Genomic DNA, 21,977 nt, shown 5'->3' with positions numbered 1-21,977 from the left:
GATTAATGTAATGTACAAGGACATTTAAACCAAGGACAAAGGAACTCATGACCCGAGAAGACGTGCCAAATGGTGAAGTAACCCCGGATGTGCCACCTCCGAAGGCGTCAATTATGAAGACCAATCAGAATGTTATGAATTATCGGGGGGTGACAATTGGAATTACCTAATGTATAATTTGATAGGTTATAGATAGTGGGGTAGAGGAAATGTCCAATAGAATTTTGGGGGAAGGTATTACGAAAAAGGGATAAAAAACCTATGTCACAGGAGGGTCGTTAGAACTAGGTAGGGAATGCTATTGATTGTAACCAGAAACTCTGTCACTCTGTTTGGTGACTTCGAGACTTATTAAACCATCCTCCCCATAGACTACCCTTTTACGCTTCTCCTCCTTATGAGGGAAGTGTCCCTTTTCCCTTAAGCAAGTTTAGTCTGATGGCGATTTGACTGATGTCCTGAAGACGAAGACTGATCCTGTGTGCCGACCTAATCCTTGGAGGGTAATTATGACAATGCGCTTTATAATTTGTCTGTTTGCTTTTCCTTTCTAGGTACCAACTGCTCATTTTGATAGAGACCATAGCTAGATGTTTTCTAAATTGGTGTTCTAAATTGTTTTGTATGAAGCCCAACATGCTGATGCTAATTAGTGGTTAGGATAGGAGTTCACTCTGACTGACGCAAATAGACAGATGACTGACATTGCGCTATGCTAAACTGAGACTTACATGATATTCACTGTATTCTGATCTATGTTCACGCCGTGTTATGTTCTTATGCTTGTGATTCTTACATTAATGAAATCTTATCATAGTTGCCATATCGTGACTATGCTCTTATGCTTCTTGATATTGAGATTAACTCTTCTGCTCGTAGATTGTAATCAATAGGGAATAAAACTCATAAAATTCTATCAAAAGGTGTGGTTATTCATGACTGAAAGGTCATGGTTGCGTGGACAATTTGATTAATGTCTTTATCCAAAGTGAAGTGCATTGCGGTGCTAAATATTGATGATATCATTGATATATTGCTTGTCATATTGATCAGTTATCTCGTCCTACGGTGTCTCACCACTGGGTCACAAGATTCATTGGCCTAAAACGAGTCCTAATGTGTATAAATTAACATAGAAGGACACGTTAGCACTTCCATACACACAAGTGGGGTTATTGTGAAGGGAATAATAGCTCTTGGAATGGTTAGAAAAGTAGAAAAGGACGATGGTATACCTTGACCGTTTCCTGTCCGATCCTCCTCTCTCTCTCCCACAGAGGCCAGATCTTCTAGTCCTAGGAAGGAAGAAAACGCATTTTACTGGTCTACTGGTATCCTTTTTTAGGTACCTGAGTAATCTCTGGACAAAACTGGTGTGCATTCAGAAACAGGATATGATGTGTAATGCTCTGTAATTTTGATACCCAGAATTAAAAACGATCATCTTAATGCTGCCTACAGTTCCCAGTGATTTATGTGGGAAAGTCAGTTATCATGGCATGAGGTATTGGTTAGGCTGGGAGACATTCTTCTAATTAGCACTGACAGTGGTGTGAATATATACAGCTCCACTTTCTCATTTTTGAATGTGTTGTTCAAAGTGCTGCTATCGGCCTGTGTGCTGTTTATTTACCTCTGTATCTTGCTGTGTGTTTTTATTCAGATACCTTGCCTTATTTTATGCTTTGTACACCTGTCTTTTCTAACTAACGTCGATGGCAATGCTTGATTTAATTTTGTGAAGGGTAAAGATATTGTATATGTGATTCACACTGATCGATGGGCCAACATGAGACACAATTTCTTACCATTCAGCAAGACACAACAGAGCAATAAGCTTTGGTCCGCTTACACCTGGGACACTGACTTGAGCCCTCCATGTCTAGGCCAGTCTCCAGTGGAAAATGGTGAGCTCTATCATAGCTTTCATATCTTCATTTGCTGATTATAAAGGTACTGGTGACCTAACTATTTACCTATGAATAACCATGAGGACAATGTCAAGAACAGACAGCTGATCTACCTCTTCCACAGACAAGGTATTAGCTGAATTGCTCACAACCCTCGTCGTCGTTTTTGGCACAACTCTGTTATGAGGCAGATGCTGCTCCTGCTAGTGAGATGATCAATCTGCAAACAAGCAGGAGACCGTATTGCGGTTTATCGTTGTTCCACCTCTGTTAGCCTTTATTTTGGGAGTGTACTTTCACTTCTTTTACCCTCCCTCGGTGAGGGGCTGTTGACTGTGCAAATAGCTTTCACATGCCCTAGTCTCCCAAATATTCAGCAACAAAATCACTACGCCTGGTAGGGAAACAGCTGCTAGCACACAACATGCACTTCATTTTAAGATTGTATGTATGAATAAACGAAGTCCTCATTTGGAAAAAGCAAAGCATACAGAGCAGACCTGGTCTGGGTGTTGGAATTAGTGGGAGGGAAAGCTCATCATACAAATCTATTCTAAATAGACAAACATTCTTGCCTTAGTCAAACAAGATGTCAGAAGTAGTAATATACATTTTTGGGTTGGTGGGGGGCAAGTAGAAAGTATGATGCAGCTCATCGATGGACATGACATATGGAAGTGCTTTACACAAGCAAAATATATTCATTGACACGAGTCTACTTAATTCATGATGCATTGAAGTATGCTAATATATTTACTTTAACATGGTTAACCGGCAAATCAAAAGACAGAGGACTTGTTTGTTTAGAGCTGCCTGTAGTAATATGGGGTCCTCTAATTTCAGGAGCTAGTGCCAATTGCGTGGAAGAATTTATCAGTGAAATGTCCTATCCATAGGGATTCTAAAGGAAGAGAACATTTCACCTGCAGACCTTTAGCTGGGTTTACCACTCCTTCCGGAACTCCAGAAACTATGTATTTTCTATTGTCAAATGTCTAAAAACTGCCTATTAAGATTTCATTGGACCTAATCATATAAATCAAAAGATAGATTCACCGTACCTGATGTTGATAGGTTGGTTGGTTGTGGGATTGTTGGTGATGCTGCTGTACTTATATTCTCATTGCTTGCATTCAAGGTGGATACTGTGGTGTTTTTAGCTGCCAAACTGGAATCTGATTCTGACGCCTTTGTTGGTAAAACATCTGTTAAGGAGAAGTTTCCTGCTAAAAACAAGATAACATTGAATCTAAAGTATGCATTTTATTGAAAATGTTCCACCTAAAGACTACATTAAAAGCTTATGTTGATCTTGCTGCAGAGATACCAGGGCACTGGAATCCACAAGACTGGTTTTATCCACCAAAATCCATCAATTACGAGTTTTGTCCCTGGAATGGGGAATATCAGATGAAACTGGCAATACCGAGTCCAGTTCTTTGTGTTTTATTTTTCATTTCTGTGACAAGCCCGCTGGCCATTTTCTGCCTGTGGATGTGGGGGGAGGGGGTGGGGGGGGAGTGGGGGGACCCAGGGCCCAGGCCTCATGACAGGATCTGGTCGTCGGGAGGCCAGGTTGTGTTACCCTATGCTGCTGTCCAGAGTCCCTGCCCATATGTTACTCTGCATCTGCACCCAGTGAAACAAGTCCCAGTGTATCTGGATCTAAAATGATCTTTTACGCAAACACCTGGCCACTTGTATTAGCTCAGTCGGTATCCCCCTGAAGTTAGTGCTCTGAATGTGATACTGCCCTTAGTAATAATGGCCTGAAAGATGATGGCAAGATGCTTATGGTCATGGTTTGGAAGTGTGTTCTAGGCGAATGTACTCTATGCAGTCTTTGGTCACGTTACACTGATATTTGTCTTATTATTATTGTGTAATACTAATTTCAAAATTACTTATGTTTTCCACTCCCAAAATGATAGGTGGTCATCATGTTAATGTATAGGCTTGTAAGCAAGCATCAGGGGATGAGTTACACTAAGAACTTTTAGCAAAAGCTGAGGCGGACTTTGAAGAGTTTTAGATCCTTTCTACTGAATCCAGTCGCAGGGTGTTTTTTTTAGAATGGACTGAATATGCCCAGTGGGAAAAATATCAATAAAATCAGATAGGTGATGTAATGTTCTTTATAGAATTCGGTATATGTTAAAAAACATAGGACACAAGTTGATCCATTAAAAAACGTCATATATGGTCAGATGTAATTTATAATACGGTGTACTTTCAAAGCTATGCAAACATGTCTTACATTTTTGCCATTCAAATGTATTATCAGTGTTTCATTAGGATTGATGAAATTCTCCTGAAAATGTCTAGATCCACAAAGAAGCAGCAGTTCCCTGCTGCAGAATGTAAGCGAAACGTAGACCCACAGCGGCACAGAAATAAACACAAATGGCACTTTAAGAAGCGTCGTGCCTAATCTTTTTCTGTTGGAGAATTATTCACTCTTGCAGTATAACAATCTCTTTTATAATAATGCTTGGATAGTTGTAAGGAATATTCAACCATCTTTCATGAGAGGTTAATACAACAGCAGATGTATCTCGATCTTTATAATTCTATGTTTTATTTTCTAATGTTAAAACATTACCGGACGTTCAAGTAAATATTTCACCAATGACCTAGTTTTTGATGACGCCCTCCTAAATAAAAGATTAGTCTCTCTTCTTTGCTCACAGACTCATTTTCAATTCTGGCATAAAGACTCATGGTGTCACCAAGAGAAATTATGGTATTTGAATTACAGTTCTGGAACATGTGGTAAGAAATTACAATACGCCTCACATTTTGATACCCAAAAATTGTGCCTTCACTGTGGTGTTTCAAGTGTAGTGAGTATCAGTGTATAAATGGTGTACTTTTATAAACCTGCCTAGAATCCTTCTTCCTGTTTCGTTTAATATTTACTCAAACCGGAGAAGTGCAACACAATATTTACTTAGCCACCTGCGGCCTATAATCGGAGGCGACCTGGACTACATGAAGATAGAAGCTTTGGTGAGGCTGCATCAAACAGGTCCGTTGGTCTTGGCCAGTCCCCCAAGCTGAGCCATGCATGCAACTAGCACAGACCTTCTTGCCTCTCCGAGCTATTGGCCAGTCTCCCCCTCCCCTGTTTTTCTCCCTCCCTCCAGACATGTGATTATTTACAAATTTATGTCAGAGGTCAGCTGAAAGGCCTGGCTGGCTTGGCCAGTTATTCAGGCAGAGCCTGACACGTGACAGCCCTATTCCTTCTGTCCTTTTAGGGATAATGCATGCTAACATATTTCTGCATTTTGTTTTAGTCTGTCTGCCCAATCAATCTAGAAAATGCACACTTTATTTAACCAAGTACAGCCTGTTGTCAAGAGGAATATTTCCTGAGACGTGAATACTTCAAAAATCTTGTAGAATGTTTGAAAAGTTAAGCACATGATATACAGAGTTTAACTAGCTGTCTGATTTGACCTCAGCTCTACTGACCTTTTTGATGGTATTAGCCATTAATGGAAATAACCTACTCCCCCTCCAAAAACATGCTAGGAGTCCATGTTCCACTAGAGTGATTAATAAAGTTAAGTAATTGACAGTGGCGTAGTAAGATTGGCAGGGTGTGAGCTTCAGATTTTCCAACAAGTATGTCAAATAGAGCACGAGAGGGGCTAAAGGGGGGGAACAGCCATTACAACACGGTCATAATCACACACGAGCGTTACCATGCCCTTACAACAAAGTTTTCGTGGTAAGGGCATGCATGGTGAAGGCATATACGTGGTAAAAAATATTCATTGTAAATGCATGCATGTTAATAATGCATGCATTGCAATGATGATGTTGTTAAGGATCGCGCAGCAATTGCATGCGTGGTTCCATCATACAACCCAAAAGGGACAGTGGAAAGGGAGACAAATGTGGATTTGTAGGGGTAGTTAGTGAGAGAAAAAACAATATTTTGTAAAATAGCCAACATTGTTGAAGACTTTCAAAGCAGAGGAGAGAGTGTGTGTACCCGACTGAAAGCACTGGTACCCAACTTTTTTCCAGAAAATACACTTTATGGGGTGGTGTAACACCCCAAACAGCCACTCTGAAGCTATGCCCCTGATAATTGATCGTCAGGTTATTTTACTCACAGTGGGGTCGATTCCGAAAAGCATTTATGATTATGGGCAGTATTTTTCGAGGGATAGTCTTTTACCTACTCCGACATGCCTGTGTGAATGGTCCTGAACTGCACAATTCTTAATTAGTAAAATTACAAAAAAGGCATAGTCCTTTCTATTTGTACTAATGTTATGAAAATATTTCCTGAATATTCCCATTTTAGATGTTTGGGGGTATGTACGGGTACGAAAATATGTACTAAGTACTACTTTGTGTATTCCAAAATTCCTTCATGAATAGGCTCTTTGATTTGCTTTTTTGTGACAGAATGAATCACAAAGCCTTGGAAATTTAGGGGCTGTGCCTTATTTTTGCGGCATTCAAAATATTGACACATCTGCAGTGATAATTGGAAGACGTTTACAAAAATCATTACTTCAGTTTTTTTTAGTTTTCGTGGAGTTCTGGTCCTTTCAAATTGTCCTGTTTTAGTAGGAGAAGTGGCTGAAATAACAGTGTTTCCAAGTTTTAGGTATTTAGTTATTTTGACATGACTTTAAATTAAGGTGAGCCTAAATGAATTTACCTTTCGTAGTGGGTGGTGATGTATGCTAATATGCACCGTTCCAGAGGAAGCAGCAAGTGACTGATGATCACACAAGCATACACAAGCACACATGCACTCATTGTGAACGCTTGACCCCTGTGTCGCACACTTGAAGCACACGTATTCTGTCAGGGAAAAGACTGACCCCTAATGCCGGTCATTTTCCTCAAACATACAAAAGTGTACATTAAGTGCACGCTTGTTAAGCTTATTAAGTGCAGATGGACCTGGTGTATGTATATTTATAAATGTATGGACAGTGGATAACACATGAATTTTGCTGAGGTAGACATTTTATGTAGACATAACTGGTTGCATGTCAGAATATCGTAGTCGGAAATATTGCCTGACGTGAATATTGTGTCTTGATTTCGTTTATTCCAATATTATCAAACTGTGTGTAGAATGTGTATTATTAACTCTAATGGGATGATCATTTTGTAAACAATATTTAGGACATAAGATTTATGGCAGAAAATATTCTTGCCACAATATTTTGGCACCAAACCAGGGAAGGTAGACAAAAACAGCATCCATTAGAATGTGGCTATTACCAACACTACATGCATGAGTGGTTACTTCAGATTGAAAATGAATATCTACTTTGTATTTGTACAAACCTGGAATATTATGTGGGGGGGGGGCGACTGACCACCTCAAGGAATAATCACAATTCCTCTTCAGCATGAATCCTTAAAATCAGTAATCTAATTTATGCTCAACTCCCTCGTAGCTATGGCACATAGCAGGCAGGCTCAATTTATGGAAATGTATAAATTAATAATGGAGTACCAAAACAGTAATAATATAAAAATACCAAACATTAAACATCTAAAACCAACTTGGGAAAGTAGAGTAAGAATGAATAAACAGAATAATCCCAAAATGACAAAAATCAAATTAGGGGAACCAGAGATAGATAAACATAGTGTCATTAAGCAGAAAGTGCCAATGGCAGTCAATGGTCATGGTACACCAGAACCTAAGCATACTTTAAGGCAGATGGCAATGGAGTGTGCGTCAGATATGCCAGCCATGTTTGTCCTTGTCAAAAGTTTTACTTTCAGGCTTAATCTTTAAAGTCCCAGTGTTGACCAACCAAAGGAGTACGCTTCTAAGGCCCCACCACCACAGGCAAGGGCACTCAGAAACTTTCAGTGTACCAGGCAAAGGGCAACAGCAAAGTCTACTCCAAGTCCAGCTACCACCAGTGAGTTAGGCATTTAACTAAAGAAAGTCTCTGTGGCTTGTGGTGTCCCTGTGCCACACACAGGAAGTCACCCAACTGACCCTTCAAGTGCACTTCTTTGTCCTGGGCACAATGGGGAATAGATCCAGTCCTTTATACCTTCTTTCAGGTCATGTTCAGTCCTCTTCTTTTCTTTAGCAGGTACATATGTGTTCCGTACATGTGCCATGCAGCACCACATTTATGCATGGAACCAGGTAGCAGGTGGGATTGACTCCTAGACATTTCCTAACCAATGTGGTACATGTACCTCAGGCCAAATCTATCCACTTTTTGAGTAGTACCTATTTGTCTTACTGTAAAGAGGCCATGTGTAAGGCACTTTCAAGATGTTGACAGTCTTCGGCTGTGAAGTCTAGCGGTAAGCGTGGGAATACCATAGGGAAATCACCAGTGTCTTCTCCTAATTAATAGTAAAAATGTATCTATAGCAAGAACTGTACCCACAACATATCTAGAGCCAGAAGTCTGGTATAACAAAAGCAAGAGTCCTTCAGCAGTCAGATAGGGGATACACACAAATTGTATTTTGTTCCTGTTCTCTCATTTGAAGTGCATCCCAAGTAAAACATGTGGCTCAGCAAACCTGTCAAGCAATGTGGTGTCACAGTCCCCACCTGCATGTTCTTTTGAGCTCAACTGAGTCATCGCTGCCCATTTGGCTCAGCCTGTATTTTGCTCCTGTAAGACACTTCAAACCCCTTTCAAACCTATTCAGGCTGAAAGTCAGCAAAAGCTAAAGCTAACTAGACTTCTGAAAGATTTGGCAGGTAAAAGGTCCATTTTAAAAAGTACTGTTGATTAATATTTATTAAAAGTCTATCCTTGCCATCAAATTTGTGTTTTATTAACTATTAAAAATAGTTGTTTAATTATTTTTGTAGCAGGTCACTTTCTTGAGTTACAGCATTATTAATTTAATCTGTACCCTGGCTTTTTTTACGTAAGACAGTTAGGCCTGCCACAGTGAAAATAGCTTTTTGGGCCTGGAGCTGTAGGGATATAGTAGCACTAATATTCTACATGTCTCACTTTCAAATACCATGCCCCCTAACTTGTGGGCCGCAAGGCCTAGATATGGATGACTTACTGATATTTACCCTGGTGGTACTTGTCAAAAAGTGTTATTTTAAATGGTCGCACTGCAGGCTTTACAGTGAAGCATTAGCAGCATCACACTACACAGGGTAGGCCTGTAAACTTGTTTGATCTGCCAACATAGGGGATGGCACAATAGGTCCTTTATTCCACAAGAGGTATTTAACTTCCAGGTTCTGAATGCACTTTTCACACATATACTAGGGACTTACAGATAAGTTAAATGTATGAACAAGGAATAAGCCAATTTATCCATGTTTTAGGAGTCAGACCAAATACACTGGGTGCAGGACAGCATTGCCCCAGTGTGCAAACTCTAAACATCAGCCATAAAATAGGATCCAGCAAAAGTTGAAAAATCTGGGGTTGACCACACAGAAAAGGCAGCCATTTTAGACTGTGAAATAATTGTAAAATTAAGGCTGACAGTAATGTGCATCCGATAAGGTGTTGCTTTAGTACAGAAGCACATAAATAAATAAATGGTCCTTGAAGATGTGGCCATGAATTGATTCTTAGATCTTATATCTATCCAGCCCCTCATGAAATAGGCCTTTGAGAAGGCTGCAGCAACCTTTGCAGGACCAGGTACATACTTGCTCCATTTATCATATTTTGTCATCATATGCTCCATTACACTTGAGAACCTCATACTGCTATCATATGACTAGTGTGTACTCATATTATGTGCAAGGCATTGTCCTAATATGCTCTACTCTGAAACTACTAAAAGGTAAGAGTAAGAGGTACTCACCAAAATGATCCTCCAAATAGTAATAAATAATAATACTTACCAAGCAAGAATGGCAGAACTCTACAGACCAGTAGCGTATCAATTTTAACTTTGTGATTGGATGAATCTTTTAGGTGATGGCTATTGTGTCAACTGTCCAAAGTCTACTAGGTACTTATCTACCACTAACTAAAGGCATTGCAAAACCGTGTGTCTGAAACTCATCCTCTCCCCAATAGATAAGTTCATTGAAATCACCAATCTGACAAACACAGATAGATAATTTTACACAGGGGCACAGAAACATAATTTGTGCACATATTATCTAGCTCCTTAACATCTTGTTAGTGGCCTTGTGTGGTGTTGGCCTGACACTATAGAGCACAGATATCAATACGTGGGTTCACTAAGTATTGAAGTGTTCTTTGTGGTTCTAAGGTACCTATGGTGTTACCCTCTTTATTTGCTCATTTAGAAATGGCTAATTGTCTCTTAGAAAATGTAAAGTATAGAGCATAATTTTATTCATCTTGGCTGAATTACATTTGTCCAAACAAATATGGTCACATCTGGTATTATGTATCTTTTTATGAGACTCACATCAGCATTGAACTAGTTTCAGTTTCAGTACTTCCACCACATACAAAGTCTAGTGGTGTTTCTTTGCTTCTACGTGAAATGAGTGAACTTTGGTCTGCAATTTGGTGGAGACAGGGCAAAAATATCTATTGTAGAGATTTTGGTTTAATCGTGCTGAATTCCATATATGCAGTCTTGAGGTGCCCCATGTTTACCCTCCTGGATCTGATTGTACTCTTTCATGTAGTAGAAATGTACACAGAAGACTCTAGACAGTAGACAAAAGGGATTTTATGGAGGATAGGAATACTGTTTTAGTCACTGTGCTCATCATCTTCAAGGTAACATGAACTAGCCACTAATACATTTCAATCCACCTTCTTTATTAACCATTAGAAAGTCTTTAATATGCCCCAGTAGCTACTGCCCCAATAAGCCAGTTATTTCTGTTATACAACAAAATACATGTTTGGTATTGCCAAACTATTCCTAGTAAAGTAGTCCCACCGTATACCACATATTTTAGTCATATGCCCATTGATCTTCCCCCCTTTGCTCAAAGCTTTGCCATTAAATCTAGTGCTCACAGAGGCATACCCACATGGCAAGTCTTTGCCTGTATCTTTCTCTTTTTGTCTCCTTTCTCCATACGTTTAACTTTCTCCTTCTCCTCTTTTCTCTTTTACTTTTTACTTTTTCCCCTTCTCTCGCCCCTTCTTACTTCTTTTTCATCTCCCCTTGTTTTCATTCACTTTCTAAAATACGTAGTTAGCTGTCCAGTAGACAGGAAAGCAAAGGTGAGGGACTTGGCATATGCATTTTGGGTCTAGTTGCTGAATACATTATGCATGCCATGATGCTCCTGATCAAATGTTGCTATGTTGTTTTATATTTGTAAAGCACACTATCTCACAGGAGGGTATCCTGCCCTGAGACAGGTGCTGCCTTGGCCACTGAGGGCTGTTGAGAGCCACATCTTTAGCTTCTTGTGGAACTCAAGGAGTAAGGAGGAGGAGGCTTGGATGTGTAAAGGCATGTCGTACCAGGCTTTGGGAGTGATATATGAGAAGGCCCACTTGCCAGTGTTTAATCTACGTATGCATTGGTGAATGCAAGTAGGGTCTGGTTGAGTGGAAGTGGCTGGGAGATCTGTGAAATGAAATGTGGGTATTGAGGTAGGTAGGTCCTGTGTTGTATAGCACTGTGTAGGTGTGAATGAAGAATTTGTACATTTGTGGATTGAAAGCCAGTGGAGTTCTCTGAGGTGGAGGGTGATATGTATGAGCTATTGTATGTGTGACTGACTGCCGAGTTCTGGATTATTTAGAGTCGTCATGGATAGATGGCGTTTGAGTGGTCCATTTTACTTGTGATTAGGGCATGAGTAAAGTTGTTTTGTGTACTGGTAGAGAGCCAAATTAAGAGTTTCGTAAGCATCTTCAGAGTGTGGGAGCAGGAGATGGTGACAGCATTAACAAGGGCAGCCATGTTGAGGTGGTTGTCAATGCAGAGGGTCTTAGTGCATGTGGTGTCAGCGGAAGTATAGGGTGTACTCCATTGGTGTGGTGTGGCAAGGGTTCGATATGGCGCTAGAGTAAATGGATAACTTGGCAGAGGCTGTTTTGTGTGTTTGATGGTAGGCAAATGGTGATGATTGTATCCTTGGGAAGTTGTGATGTGAGGTCTGATAGGTTCAGCTGGATGTCAAATTTGGCATATATGAGGTTGTCTTGCTGCAAAAGAATTGTGACAACATGTTGTAATGGTAAAGGGAAGAAGTGATGCTGGTGGAGGTGGCCACTGGGGAGAGGAAATCCTTCACAGTATTAAAGATCTCTTTGCTGCTAATGGAGCTGGCATTGATGTGGTCGTCTAGCACAGATCATTTGGAGCCCCAGGTCTGTTAGTGGTAGCATCTCAGAGTGGATATGACGTTGCTCTTCTCCGAGTTATCTTGAGTCAATCTCTATATGTGTTCCAGTAGTTTGCGTTGGCATTTTGACATCCTGACTTCTTCAGCGTACCAGTGGCTTATGGTCTGGGTCTTGTGGCTTTGCTGGGCTTGATGGGAGCCAGGGTTTCAGCACAGGTGAAGAGCCTACTCTTGAGGTTGGTGATGGAATCAGGTAGGTTGCTTTTCTGTTTGAGACGGTGTTTCGTGAGTGTGGTCTCCCAGTCATTCTCTGTTACGCTGCTCCAGTCTTTGCATGCTGGCCTGCAGGCAGTGACTCTGTGATGGTGGGGGACTAAAATTATGAAATTGATGCTGCCAAAGCTGGTGAAGATTGTGCCTAGGAGGTGTCTGTCAGGGTGTGTGGAACCCGTCACTCTTTGTGTGAGACCGAGGATTCCTAGCTCTTCGACTAAGGCTGTCTTGTTCGGGTCTATGAGGTCTCACAGGTGAAATTTCAAGTCTTGAGGAGGAGAAAGTGCTTGCGCTAGGATGAGTGACGCAACAAAGTCCCTGATGGTGACAGAAAATTTGATGTATGGTCCTAAAGGACTGTAGATGAGGGTGGCCCTTGAGGTGAAATTGGCAGTGACGTGGAATTTGAAGTACAAATATTCTATGATACTGGGTTTCTTGTGAGGAGATGGTGCAGTTGATGGGCTTCTCGAAGATTATGGCGATTCTGCCACAGGCATTTTGTTATCTGTCCTGCCTTGTTATTTTCTTCCAGGGAGGGTTAGTTGTGGCGATATTGGGGTCAATGCAGGGTTTAGTCATGTCTCTGTGGAGAACAACAGGTCTATTGTGTGATTCTATATATCCTTGGAGTGTGATGAGGAAACACATGTTGAGGACCATGCAGGAGAGTGAGGTCAGCTGTGAGTCTGTGGTGAGTCAAGGTGAGAGAGTGTCAGTTGTGGAGTGTGATCAGTGCAACAGTTGTAAGCAGTGGATGTTGGGAGGTGCATGTGAACTTGCAGGTGGTGCAAGCGAATAGCCCTTCAGTGTTGTGTGCTGCAGAGTGGTAGCACAGTGGCATACAGGAATTGAATGCATGGGGGTTGTTGGCAAAGTAGTGATGAGCAGGAATAGGACCATTACTCAGGACATTTGATGCAGATTGCTCGGAGACCAGTGTTGACAGGCTTACCAGCAGTGCCTTCCATGATGTGGCTGCCATTAAATAAGACCTGGGAAAAGGAAGAGGAGTGCAGAGGCATGAAGGTGTGCTGGTGAGGCAGAAGCAGGAAGAGTCAGGAAAAGACCAAAGAAGGATGCAGAACAAGGAAAGAGCAAGAAGGAGCAAAAATTGCTAAAAGAATCAGAAGAATAGAACCAAATTGGCAAGAGAAACTGTCAGAAATGGGTGAGAGCATGTGCAGTAAGGAGCAAGGGTGAAAGAGGAAAACAAAAGAGAAAAGAGTGAGAGTTGAAAGTTGAAAGTTAAAATGGGCAAAAGGTGAGCGAGAGTTTAAGGGGAAAGAAGCTGAGGAAAGAGCAAGAGTGGAAAATTAAAATGGACAGAACATAAGCATGAATAAAAAGAAATAAAGGAGTGAGAGAGGCAAGAGAGACCAAGGAGCAGAAGACAGAGAGAGAGAGAAGAGAGAGCTAAAACCCAGAGAGAAGTGGAGGAGCGAGGCAGGAGCAGAACTGGCAAAACAGCAGAACAGAGAAAAAAATATTCAATCCAGCATTTTGTGGTAATCATACTTTTTGGTCCTAGGACTGCCATATGTTATTGGCTAGTGCCAACAAGAGTTACTTTATGGTGGAACCTAAAGCTAATCCATTCACAGTAGGGGATAAAACTAGCAAAGCTTGCCTACAAATATCTTCTATTTTGTTTCTCAATTTTGATTTAACATAGTAAATAACTTCCAGCAGTGTGGATATGTCCAAGATTAGGAGATTTGACCCACTAGTCAGACTTAATTAAAATGATGTACAAAACTATGCAAAAGTTAATTGAACTTGATGAATAATGTATATGGATGATAAGCCATAATTTTCAATCTATGAATTCAATGGAAAGATAAATATATAAGTGGCTTAATGCATTCACGTGACAAAATAGAACAGCACCATGAATCCACATCTGGAGGGATGGTATTTATGACTCGGTGTGGTGTTGCTGAAAACTGCTGTTATGTGGAAGAACTTCTGTTTTGCCAGTGTTGAGTTTGAAGCAGTTGGGTTTTATCCAGTCTGTAATCTTGGTCATGTAGATTGCTTGTATCATGTGCTTAGCCTCTGCTCCAAATATAGTGCCATGGATTACTAATAACTAAAAAACCATCTTGACACAAGCCATCATAAGACAGCTCTTTTTCTCCTGTATTGCTTAAGCTGTCAGTGCTTGCAAGAGTGTTCCTTTTTCATTTATATCAAAGGGCTTTCACTGCTTGTATAAGCAACATGAGTAGCTATAATGCTTATAATATTAGTAGCCATAAGAAGATGTTGAGTCACACATCAGTATAAAAGTAACTCCTTCAGGCAATGTCTTTTGCCTCAACAGTGCTAGACTTTGCAGTACCCGGATGCTTGCATCCAATCATGTAGGTTGAAATGTATTTTTTTAATTAGTGGGATCATTTTGATTTGCTTAAGAAATAGTTGCCAGTTTTTAATTGGCTGTGGAGTCAATGAGCATTGATGGCTCTTTCCTGGGTGGATGACTCACAGAACCCCATTCTCAGTAGACTAGTGCTAGGTCTGTAAAAATCAAAGACTTCAGTGATCTATTTGAATGGGATCTGCGCTGCTGAAAAGTTTCTTCCTAAGGTTGGTTCAGTCTGACAGGATTTTACCCTGCAGATGTTTGTATGAAATTATCTTTGACAGCTGTTATGGCTGTCTCCTTTTCAGTTACTGCTCCTGAGCAGCATCTTCCCACCAATGCCTTAGACTTTTGTTGTGTTGCCTCTGTTGTGCACGCTACATTTATGATACTTAATTGGCAAGGCAGCAGGAATTATGCTGCAGAGGAGGATCACATTATTACTTATTAATACACAGCTACTGTTTAGCTTTTGAGATTTGGAGTAAATTATGAAGGAAATAAAAGCAAATTATGCAGCATATAGTGGCAGTATTGCTTCAATATTTTTTCTTTTTTACACGTTAACACTGCTGGCCAAAGAATACACCTAATTGGTTACAGTTTAGCACATAAATATAGCAATCAACAATCCAAAGGTGGACTGTCTCTGCATGACAAAGGGTGACAAATGCAAAAAGCACAGATGATGGACGGAATGCTGAACAATGTCAAACACAGATCTGAGTTTCAACCATCGTTTTTTTGCTTGCCATGCCATTCCAGGTTGGACCTAGCTGTATGCAAACCAATCTTACCCCTGCTCCTCATGGGAACAGTCCAGCCCGAACTGCCAGACACGGCCCTCTATGGACCAGAATCATTCATCCTGGGACCAGTTTATCAGCCAGGCTAGCTTGAATCCAGTGGCATAGTGTCACGGGCCCATGTCTGGGCATACCCTTCCAACTTAGGGTGACAATTTCAAAATGAACAGATGATGGATGGAACGCTGAACAATTCCACCCAGTCACAGATCTGGGCCCAAATCCATTTTCTTGCTTGCTGTGTGAAATGGCCCTTTCTACAACGTTGTCCCCAAATGTTTTGCCTTTCTCCTCCTATTTTTCTTTTTATTGGCTTTACGACTCTGGGCACTTTACCACTGCTAATCAGTGCTACAGTGCATTTGTTCTCACCACTAAAACTTGGTATAATTGGTTTACACCTATTTGACTTATTTAAATTACCTGTAAGTCCCTTGTAAAGTGGTATATCGTACACCCAGGGCTTGAAAATTAAATTCTACTGGTGGACCTGCAGTGCAAATTATGCCACCCACAGAAGTAGCCTTTCAAACATGGCTCAGGACTGCCAATTCAGGCCCTGCATGTGCAGCTACTGCCACATTGACTTGCAAGTCAAACTACTTGCCAAGTCCTGAACACCTTTTTTACTACACCTAAGTCACCCCTAAGGTAGGCCCTAGAAAGCCTTAGCGGCAGGGTGCTATGTATGTAAAAGGTAGGACATATATTTTTCTGTGCTACATGTCTTAGTTTTGACAAACAGCCTATTTTGTTTTTCACTACAGTGAGTGCTACTCCTCTCATAGCTTTGCATTGGGAATTCCCTTATGTATGTCTAAGTGGTCATTTCTGATCTATAAGGAGTAATGTGGCCATGTTTGAAATGTTTGGAATGTATTAGAAATGGGGTCTCTAGTGGGCATTTGGCTTGCACCCTCTCCAAGTAGGGACCCTCACTCTAGTCAAGATAAGGGAGTTACCCAGCTCAGATAACCCCTGCTCACCCCCTTGGTAACTTTGCACAAGCAGTCAGGATTATCTCAGAAGAAATGTGTAAAGCAATTGCACATAACACACAGTAACACAGTGAAAACACTACAAAAGGATACCATAACAGTTTTAGAAAAATAGCCAATATTTATCGATATAAAACAAGATCAAATACGATAAATACGCAAAATATGAATTCTGCAAGAATTACTCAAAAATACAGTTCCTCAAAGACAATAGCTCCACCTGGGGCTATCATGGTGTTGTAATCAATAAAACCAACAGTTCAGGCCAGCCGTGGCATCGTGGGCCAGCTACGGTGTCGGGAAGACCCGCAAACAGTACCTTTGGAATTGCAGGGCATTGTGATCCTCGCGTTGAGATCCGGAGAGCAATGTCGCTGGCGTCGGGGTGTCGGTTCCGGAGTTGGTGTCGGGGTCATTGGGCCCTTGAAGTCACACGCATTGCAGATTGAACTCGGGCTGATGAAGTCAGGAGCCCTGGTGTGGATGGCATCAGGGCTGCAGTGCACAGTGGGACGATGCGACGTGTGGTGCCCACAGGTCAGGTTTCAGACAGCGGCTCAGTGACAGCATACAGCGGTGTCGGTAAGACCAGGGCTGCGGTGTGAAGCGGGGGGCGACGTGTTCTGTCACTAGGTCATGGTGCAGGCAGCAGCGTCACCATTGCTGAAGTGCTGTCATCGGTAGGCCCAAGTTGGTGGTGCGGCATGGGACGGGCTCCGTGTGGCATCCACGGGTCATGGTGCAGGCAGGGATGCCTAATGATGACACTGGAGTAGGTGGTGCTTTTGTCGGTGGACCGGGGCTGTGGTCGGGGATGGTGCTTCGTGTACCTCACAAGTGGTGTCCACAGGCCACGGTGCAGGCAGCAGCACTGGTGTCAGCAGGAGCATGGATGCCCAGGCTCCGGTGTGAACAAAGCAATGCCAGAGTATGGGCCCACAGGTCAAGGTAGTGGAGTCAGATGGGGCGTCAGTGAGACCAGGGTTGCACTGCGAAGTGAGGCAGTGCGACTCTGTGCGTAATTGGCAGGCCACGGTGCAGGCCAGCAGCGTCGTTTGCGGCATCTCAGTGGTTTTTCTTCTTGAGCAGCACAAAACACACAGGGCCATATTTATACTTTTTGACGCAGAACTGCGCTAACGCAGTTTTGCGCCAAAAAAATTAGCGCCGGCTAACGCCATTCTGAAGCGCCATGCGGGCGCCGTATTTATTCAATGACGTTAGCCGGCGTTAGCCGCCGGCGCTGTCTGGTGTGCGTTAAAAAAAACGACGTACACCAGGCAGCGCCGGCGTAGGGGGAAAATGGAGTATGGGCGTCCACAAATGGTGCAAGTCAGGCTGAGGCAATTTTTGCGCCTCAACCCGATTTGCGCCATTTTTTTACGACGCCCAACCCCCATTGAAATGACTCCTGTCTTAGCAAAGACCGGAGTCATGCCCCCTTGCCCAATGGCCATGCCCAGGGGACTTCTGTCCCCTGGGCATGGTCATTGGGCATAGTGGCATGTAGGGGGGCACAAATCAGGCCCCCCTATGCCACAAAAGAAAAAAAAAAAACTTACCTGAACTTACCTTAATGTCCCTGGGATGGGTCCCTCCAGCCTTGGGTGTCCTCCTGGGGTGGGCAAGGGTGACATGGGGGTCCCTGGGGGCATGGGAGGGCACCTTTGGGCTCCTTCAGAGCCCACAGGTCCCTTAATGCCTGCCCTGACCCAGGCGTTAAAATCCGGCGCTAATGCGGGTTTTTTAGACCCACCCACTCCCGGGCATCACTTTTGCCCGGGAGTATAAATACGACGCATATGCATCGGAGTCATTTTTAAGACGGGAACGCCTACCTTGCATATCATTAACGCAAGGAAGGTGTTCACTCAAAAAAATGACGCTAACTCCATGAACTTTGGCGCTAGACGCGTCTAAAGCCAAAGTATAAATATGGAGTTAGTTTTGCGTCGAATTTGCGTCGAAAAAAACTACGCAAATTCGGCGCAAACGGAGTATAAATATGCCCCACAGTTCCCAGTGCTGTAGGCAGATGACACTGAAGACTTTTATTTCACTGAGACTTCCAACAGGAGGCAAGCTCTACTCCAAGCCCTTGGAGAACTTTCTCAAGCAGGATATACAGCAAAGTTCACCCTTTGCTTTCTTTTAAGGCAGAAACAGCAACTGCAGGTCAATCCAGCAAAGCAACACAGCAAAGAGGCAGTACTCCTCCTCCAGCTAGCTCTTCAGCTCTTCTCCTTGGCAGAGGTTCCCCTTGATTCCAGAAAGATTTTAAAAGTCTGGGGATTTGGGACCAACACTTCTACCTGCTTCCCCTCAGTCACATATCGGGGCCAAAAGATATAGGGCTGGATCACAACTTTGGCGGAGGGGGTTAATTCGTCCCAAATGTGACAGATATCCCGTCCGCCGTATTACGAGTCCATTATCTCCTATGGAACTCGTAATACGGTGGGGGGATATCCGTCACATTTGGGAATGATTAACCCCCTCCGACAAAGTTGGAATCAGGCCCATTGTGTTTTTGCTTTCTATGCCATTCCAGTTTGGACCTAGCCATATGCAAATCAGTCTTGACCTCGCTCCCCATGGGAACAGTGTAGCGGAACTGCCAGACCAGGTCCTCCATGGACCAGAAATATTCATCCAGGAACGGTTTCGGTGTATCACCCCTCATCAGCTTGGCTAGCTTGAATCCAGTGGCATACCGAACACAGGACCCACATCTGGGCATACCCTTACTGCTAAGGGTGACAAATGCTAAAAGAAAAGATAGTGGTCAATGGACCACCCACTGCACTGCATCACATGTGTCAGACCTTTAGTAACATTTGAACTGTTTGAGGTAGAAACATGTTTGTTAAATCTGCAAATTATGCAGAACATTATGGATTATGTGGCTGTGAGAAAAGGCCTCTTTTTAACATGGGTAGCCCCCATTTTTTGCCTGATGTTTGATGTGGCCTAGAAGTTGCAGTGCCCAGGGCCCCTCCTAACCAGGTTCCCTGGGCCAGAGCTCTTTCCCTAAACCTGTTGTGATGCATTCTCACAATTGGATACACCCTTAATTACCCTAGTAAATGGGTACCTAGCGACCCTGGAGCATGGGGTACTATGAGTAGGCCCCTGAGGGCAGCAGCTCTGATTGTGCCACCTTCTAGGGCCATGCATACAGAAGACACCCAGCACTGCCATTGCAGGCTGAGTGTTCTGGTGCAAACCTAAAACACAAACTCGAAATGGTAAACTGCCTATGTGCCCTGTCCAGCATACACTGCATTTACTATGGGTAGGACACCCCTCTGGCAGACCTTAAAGCCCTAAGGCAGGGTGCTCTATATTATATCTGAGGGCATCGCTGCATGAACAAAATGCCCCGACTGTGTCCTTGCCAAACCTGGGACACAGTGGGTGAACAGAGCAGCCACTTCAATACATGTGCTTGACACAGGTTACCACAAGTTTCCCAGCCACATGATGGCCACTCTGAACCTTGGGTTGTTTGGTATCAAACAACTCAGAACGATAAATCTAAACTGGTACCAGTATTGGATTTATCCCTAAGAGGTGACCCCTATAAAAGCTAACTACCCTGGCATGGTTGCTGACTGGTTCTATCCAGCCTGCCACCTCCAGACAGCCCCTATACAAACCTTGGGGAGGGCTCTGTCCCTATGGTTTGTAAAGCAATGCCGTTCCTGGGTGGAGGTGCTAACACCCCCTCCCTCAGGAATGTGCACTGCCCTGGCAGCAAGCTTCAAACGGCTTATCACCTTTGAAACTTGACCCCTAAGTCTGCTGCTAGTAGCAGATGGTCAACCCCTTTGCAAACCCTCACACTTGATGGGAGCAAAGGCAGGAATCTACACAAAGGATAGGAGGACTGGCCCTACCTGGCATGCACCACACCTAAGGTGTTGCCTGTGAGGTGGACACTCCCTTGCATTTTCTTCCATCTTAGATGGAAGGAAAATAGCCAATCCGGTTTAGGGAAGTGACCCTTCCCACAAGAAGTGGTCACTGTAGTCGGTGTAGCCACCCAAAGGTCAGTGTCCACATTGGACACTACCAGGTACCCCCTGAAACGCCCACTAAATTCAGTATATAGTGGGCATCCCTAGACCAGGAAACCAGATTTGAAGGACACAAAGAAGACCAGCACAAAGAAGATCCAAGACAAGAGAACTGTGGACCTGCTGCACAAAGAAAAGGCGCCAAACCCCCTCTGCTGCACCCAGAAGCCAACAATCAGTGCTGCAGAGAAGCTGGACACTGGACTGACCTCAAGAAACCCATAGGACCTCTAGGATTCATCAATCACCCGAGAACTCCCTCCACAGTGGAGGTACCACTCTGCAACAATCCAAAAACCAGCAACCCAGTGAGGGTCACTTCACTGACTGGCCGATAGCTCCCGAACCAAAAGTTGCAGCTGGACTCGATGACACACCGATGACCAGGATGACAAACCTCACAAGTGTGCCAAGTTTGGTGGCACTACGCCCTCCAGTGGCCTCTAGATCCAAAGGGCATTTTTGTGCACAGCCTCTGGCTCGCCGATTTGCTCTGCACCCAGCCACCCTGGGCCCTGCAACGAAAAACCAGCTGTGCCTCAAGGGTCACTCACCCCTTGCGACCTCAACACTCCAAGGGGACCCCAAGGAACCACTTTTAACTTGACCAGAGCAGACCTTTTCCAAGTGGTTCCCTCAGTTGCCCTGCACCAGCTCTAAGAAACTTTCTACCACTGCTCCTGCTGGAACCCAGAGCCACTTGAACTTCTCCAGCTGGCACAGTGTGCCTACCAATGACTTAGACCAACCTGCAAAAGTGGAACTTGGCAAAGCAAATGTGTGATTTTATATGAATTTTTAAAGGTGTCTTCCTATTGATTCCTATGGTGCTTAATTAGCACAGAAAGACTGCATTTATTAAAACTTAAAAAATCCATATCTTCAAAAATCTTGGTCTTAAAATTTATATAAAAATCTGAAGTGTTTTTATAAATTTGCCTCAAGTTATTCCTTCAAATGTGTGAGTTGCATGATTGATACTGTGAGTACAGCAAAGTCTTTGCACTTTTCCATGATTGGCCCAACTGCTTGACCAAGCTACCTGACAAAGTAGAGTATTAGGTGATCTAGTTTTTACCTCTGGAAACCAGTGTGTGGTTGCCTGGACCACTCTGAACAGTGTGCCTAGTTTGGTACACTACATAGAGGGCCAGCCTCCTACAGTGGCAATTGAGGCAAATCTGCACTTTAATAAGAAACTGCTGTTTGAGCAGAATCGCATAATGTTAGTGTCCCTGAATATAGTTGGTACACATTTCTCTAATAGTCCCCATCTCCAGAGCAATTCTGACTGCAGGGTGTGTGC

General features: G+C 43.1%; 1 protein-coding gene across 4 annotated transcripts in view; it reads right to left on the bottom strand.

The window, feature by feature from the left end:
• The window catches only part of LOC138289089 (uncharacterized), a 153,414-nt gene that overhangs the window by 128,098 nt on the left and 3,339 nt on the right, over window positions 1-21,977 (bottom strand). For 2 of the 4 annotated variants that reach the window (XM_069230153.1, XM_069230150.1), the window contains exons 2-3: window positions 2,972-3,136; window positions 1,236-1,295 (exon numbers count right to left, since the gene is read on the bottom strand). In XM_069230153.1, coding sequence (XP_069086254.1) covers window positions 1,236-1,295; window positions 2,972-3,136 — 225 coding nt within the window. The remainder of the gene's footprint in view (window positions 1-1,235; window positions 1,296-2,971; window positions 3,137-21,977) is intronic. The other 2 variants (XM_069230151.1, XM_069230152.1) reach the window with 2 other exon arrangements.

Source organism: Pleurodeles waltl, chromosome 1_1, assembly GCF_031143425.1.
Source record: "Pleurodeles waltl isolate 20211129_DDA chromosome 1_1, aPleWal1.hap1.20221129, whole genome shotgun sequence".
Taxonomy (NCBI): domain Eukaryota; kingdom Metazoa; phylum Chordata; class Amphibia; order Caudata; family Salamandridae; genus Pleurodeles; species Pleurodeles waltl.
Note: the sequence above shows the minus strand (reverse complement) of the source record. Positions and strands in the feature narration are given on the sequence as shown.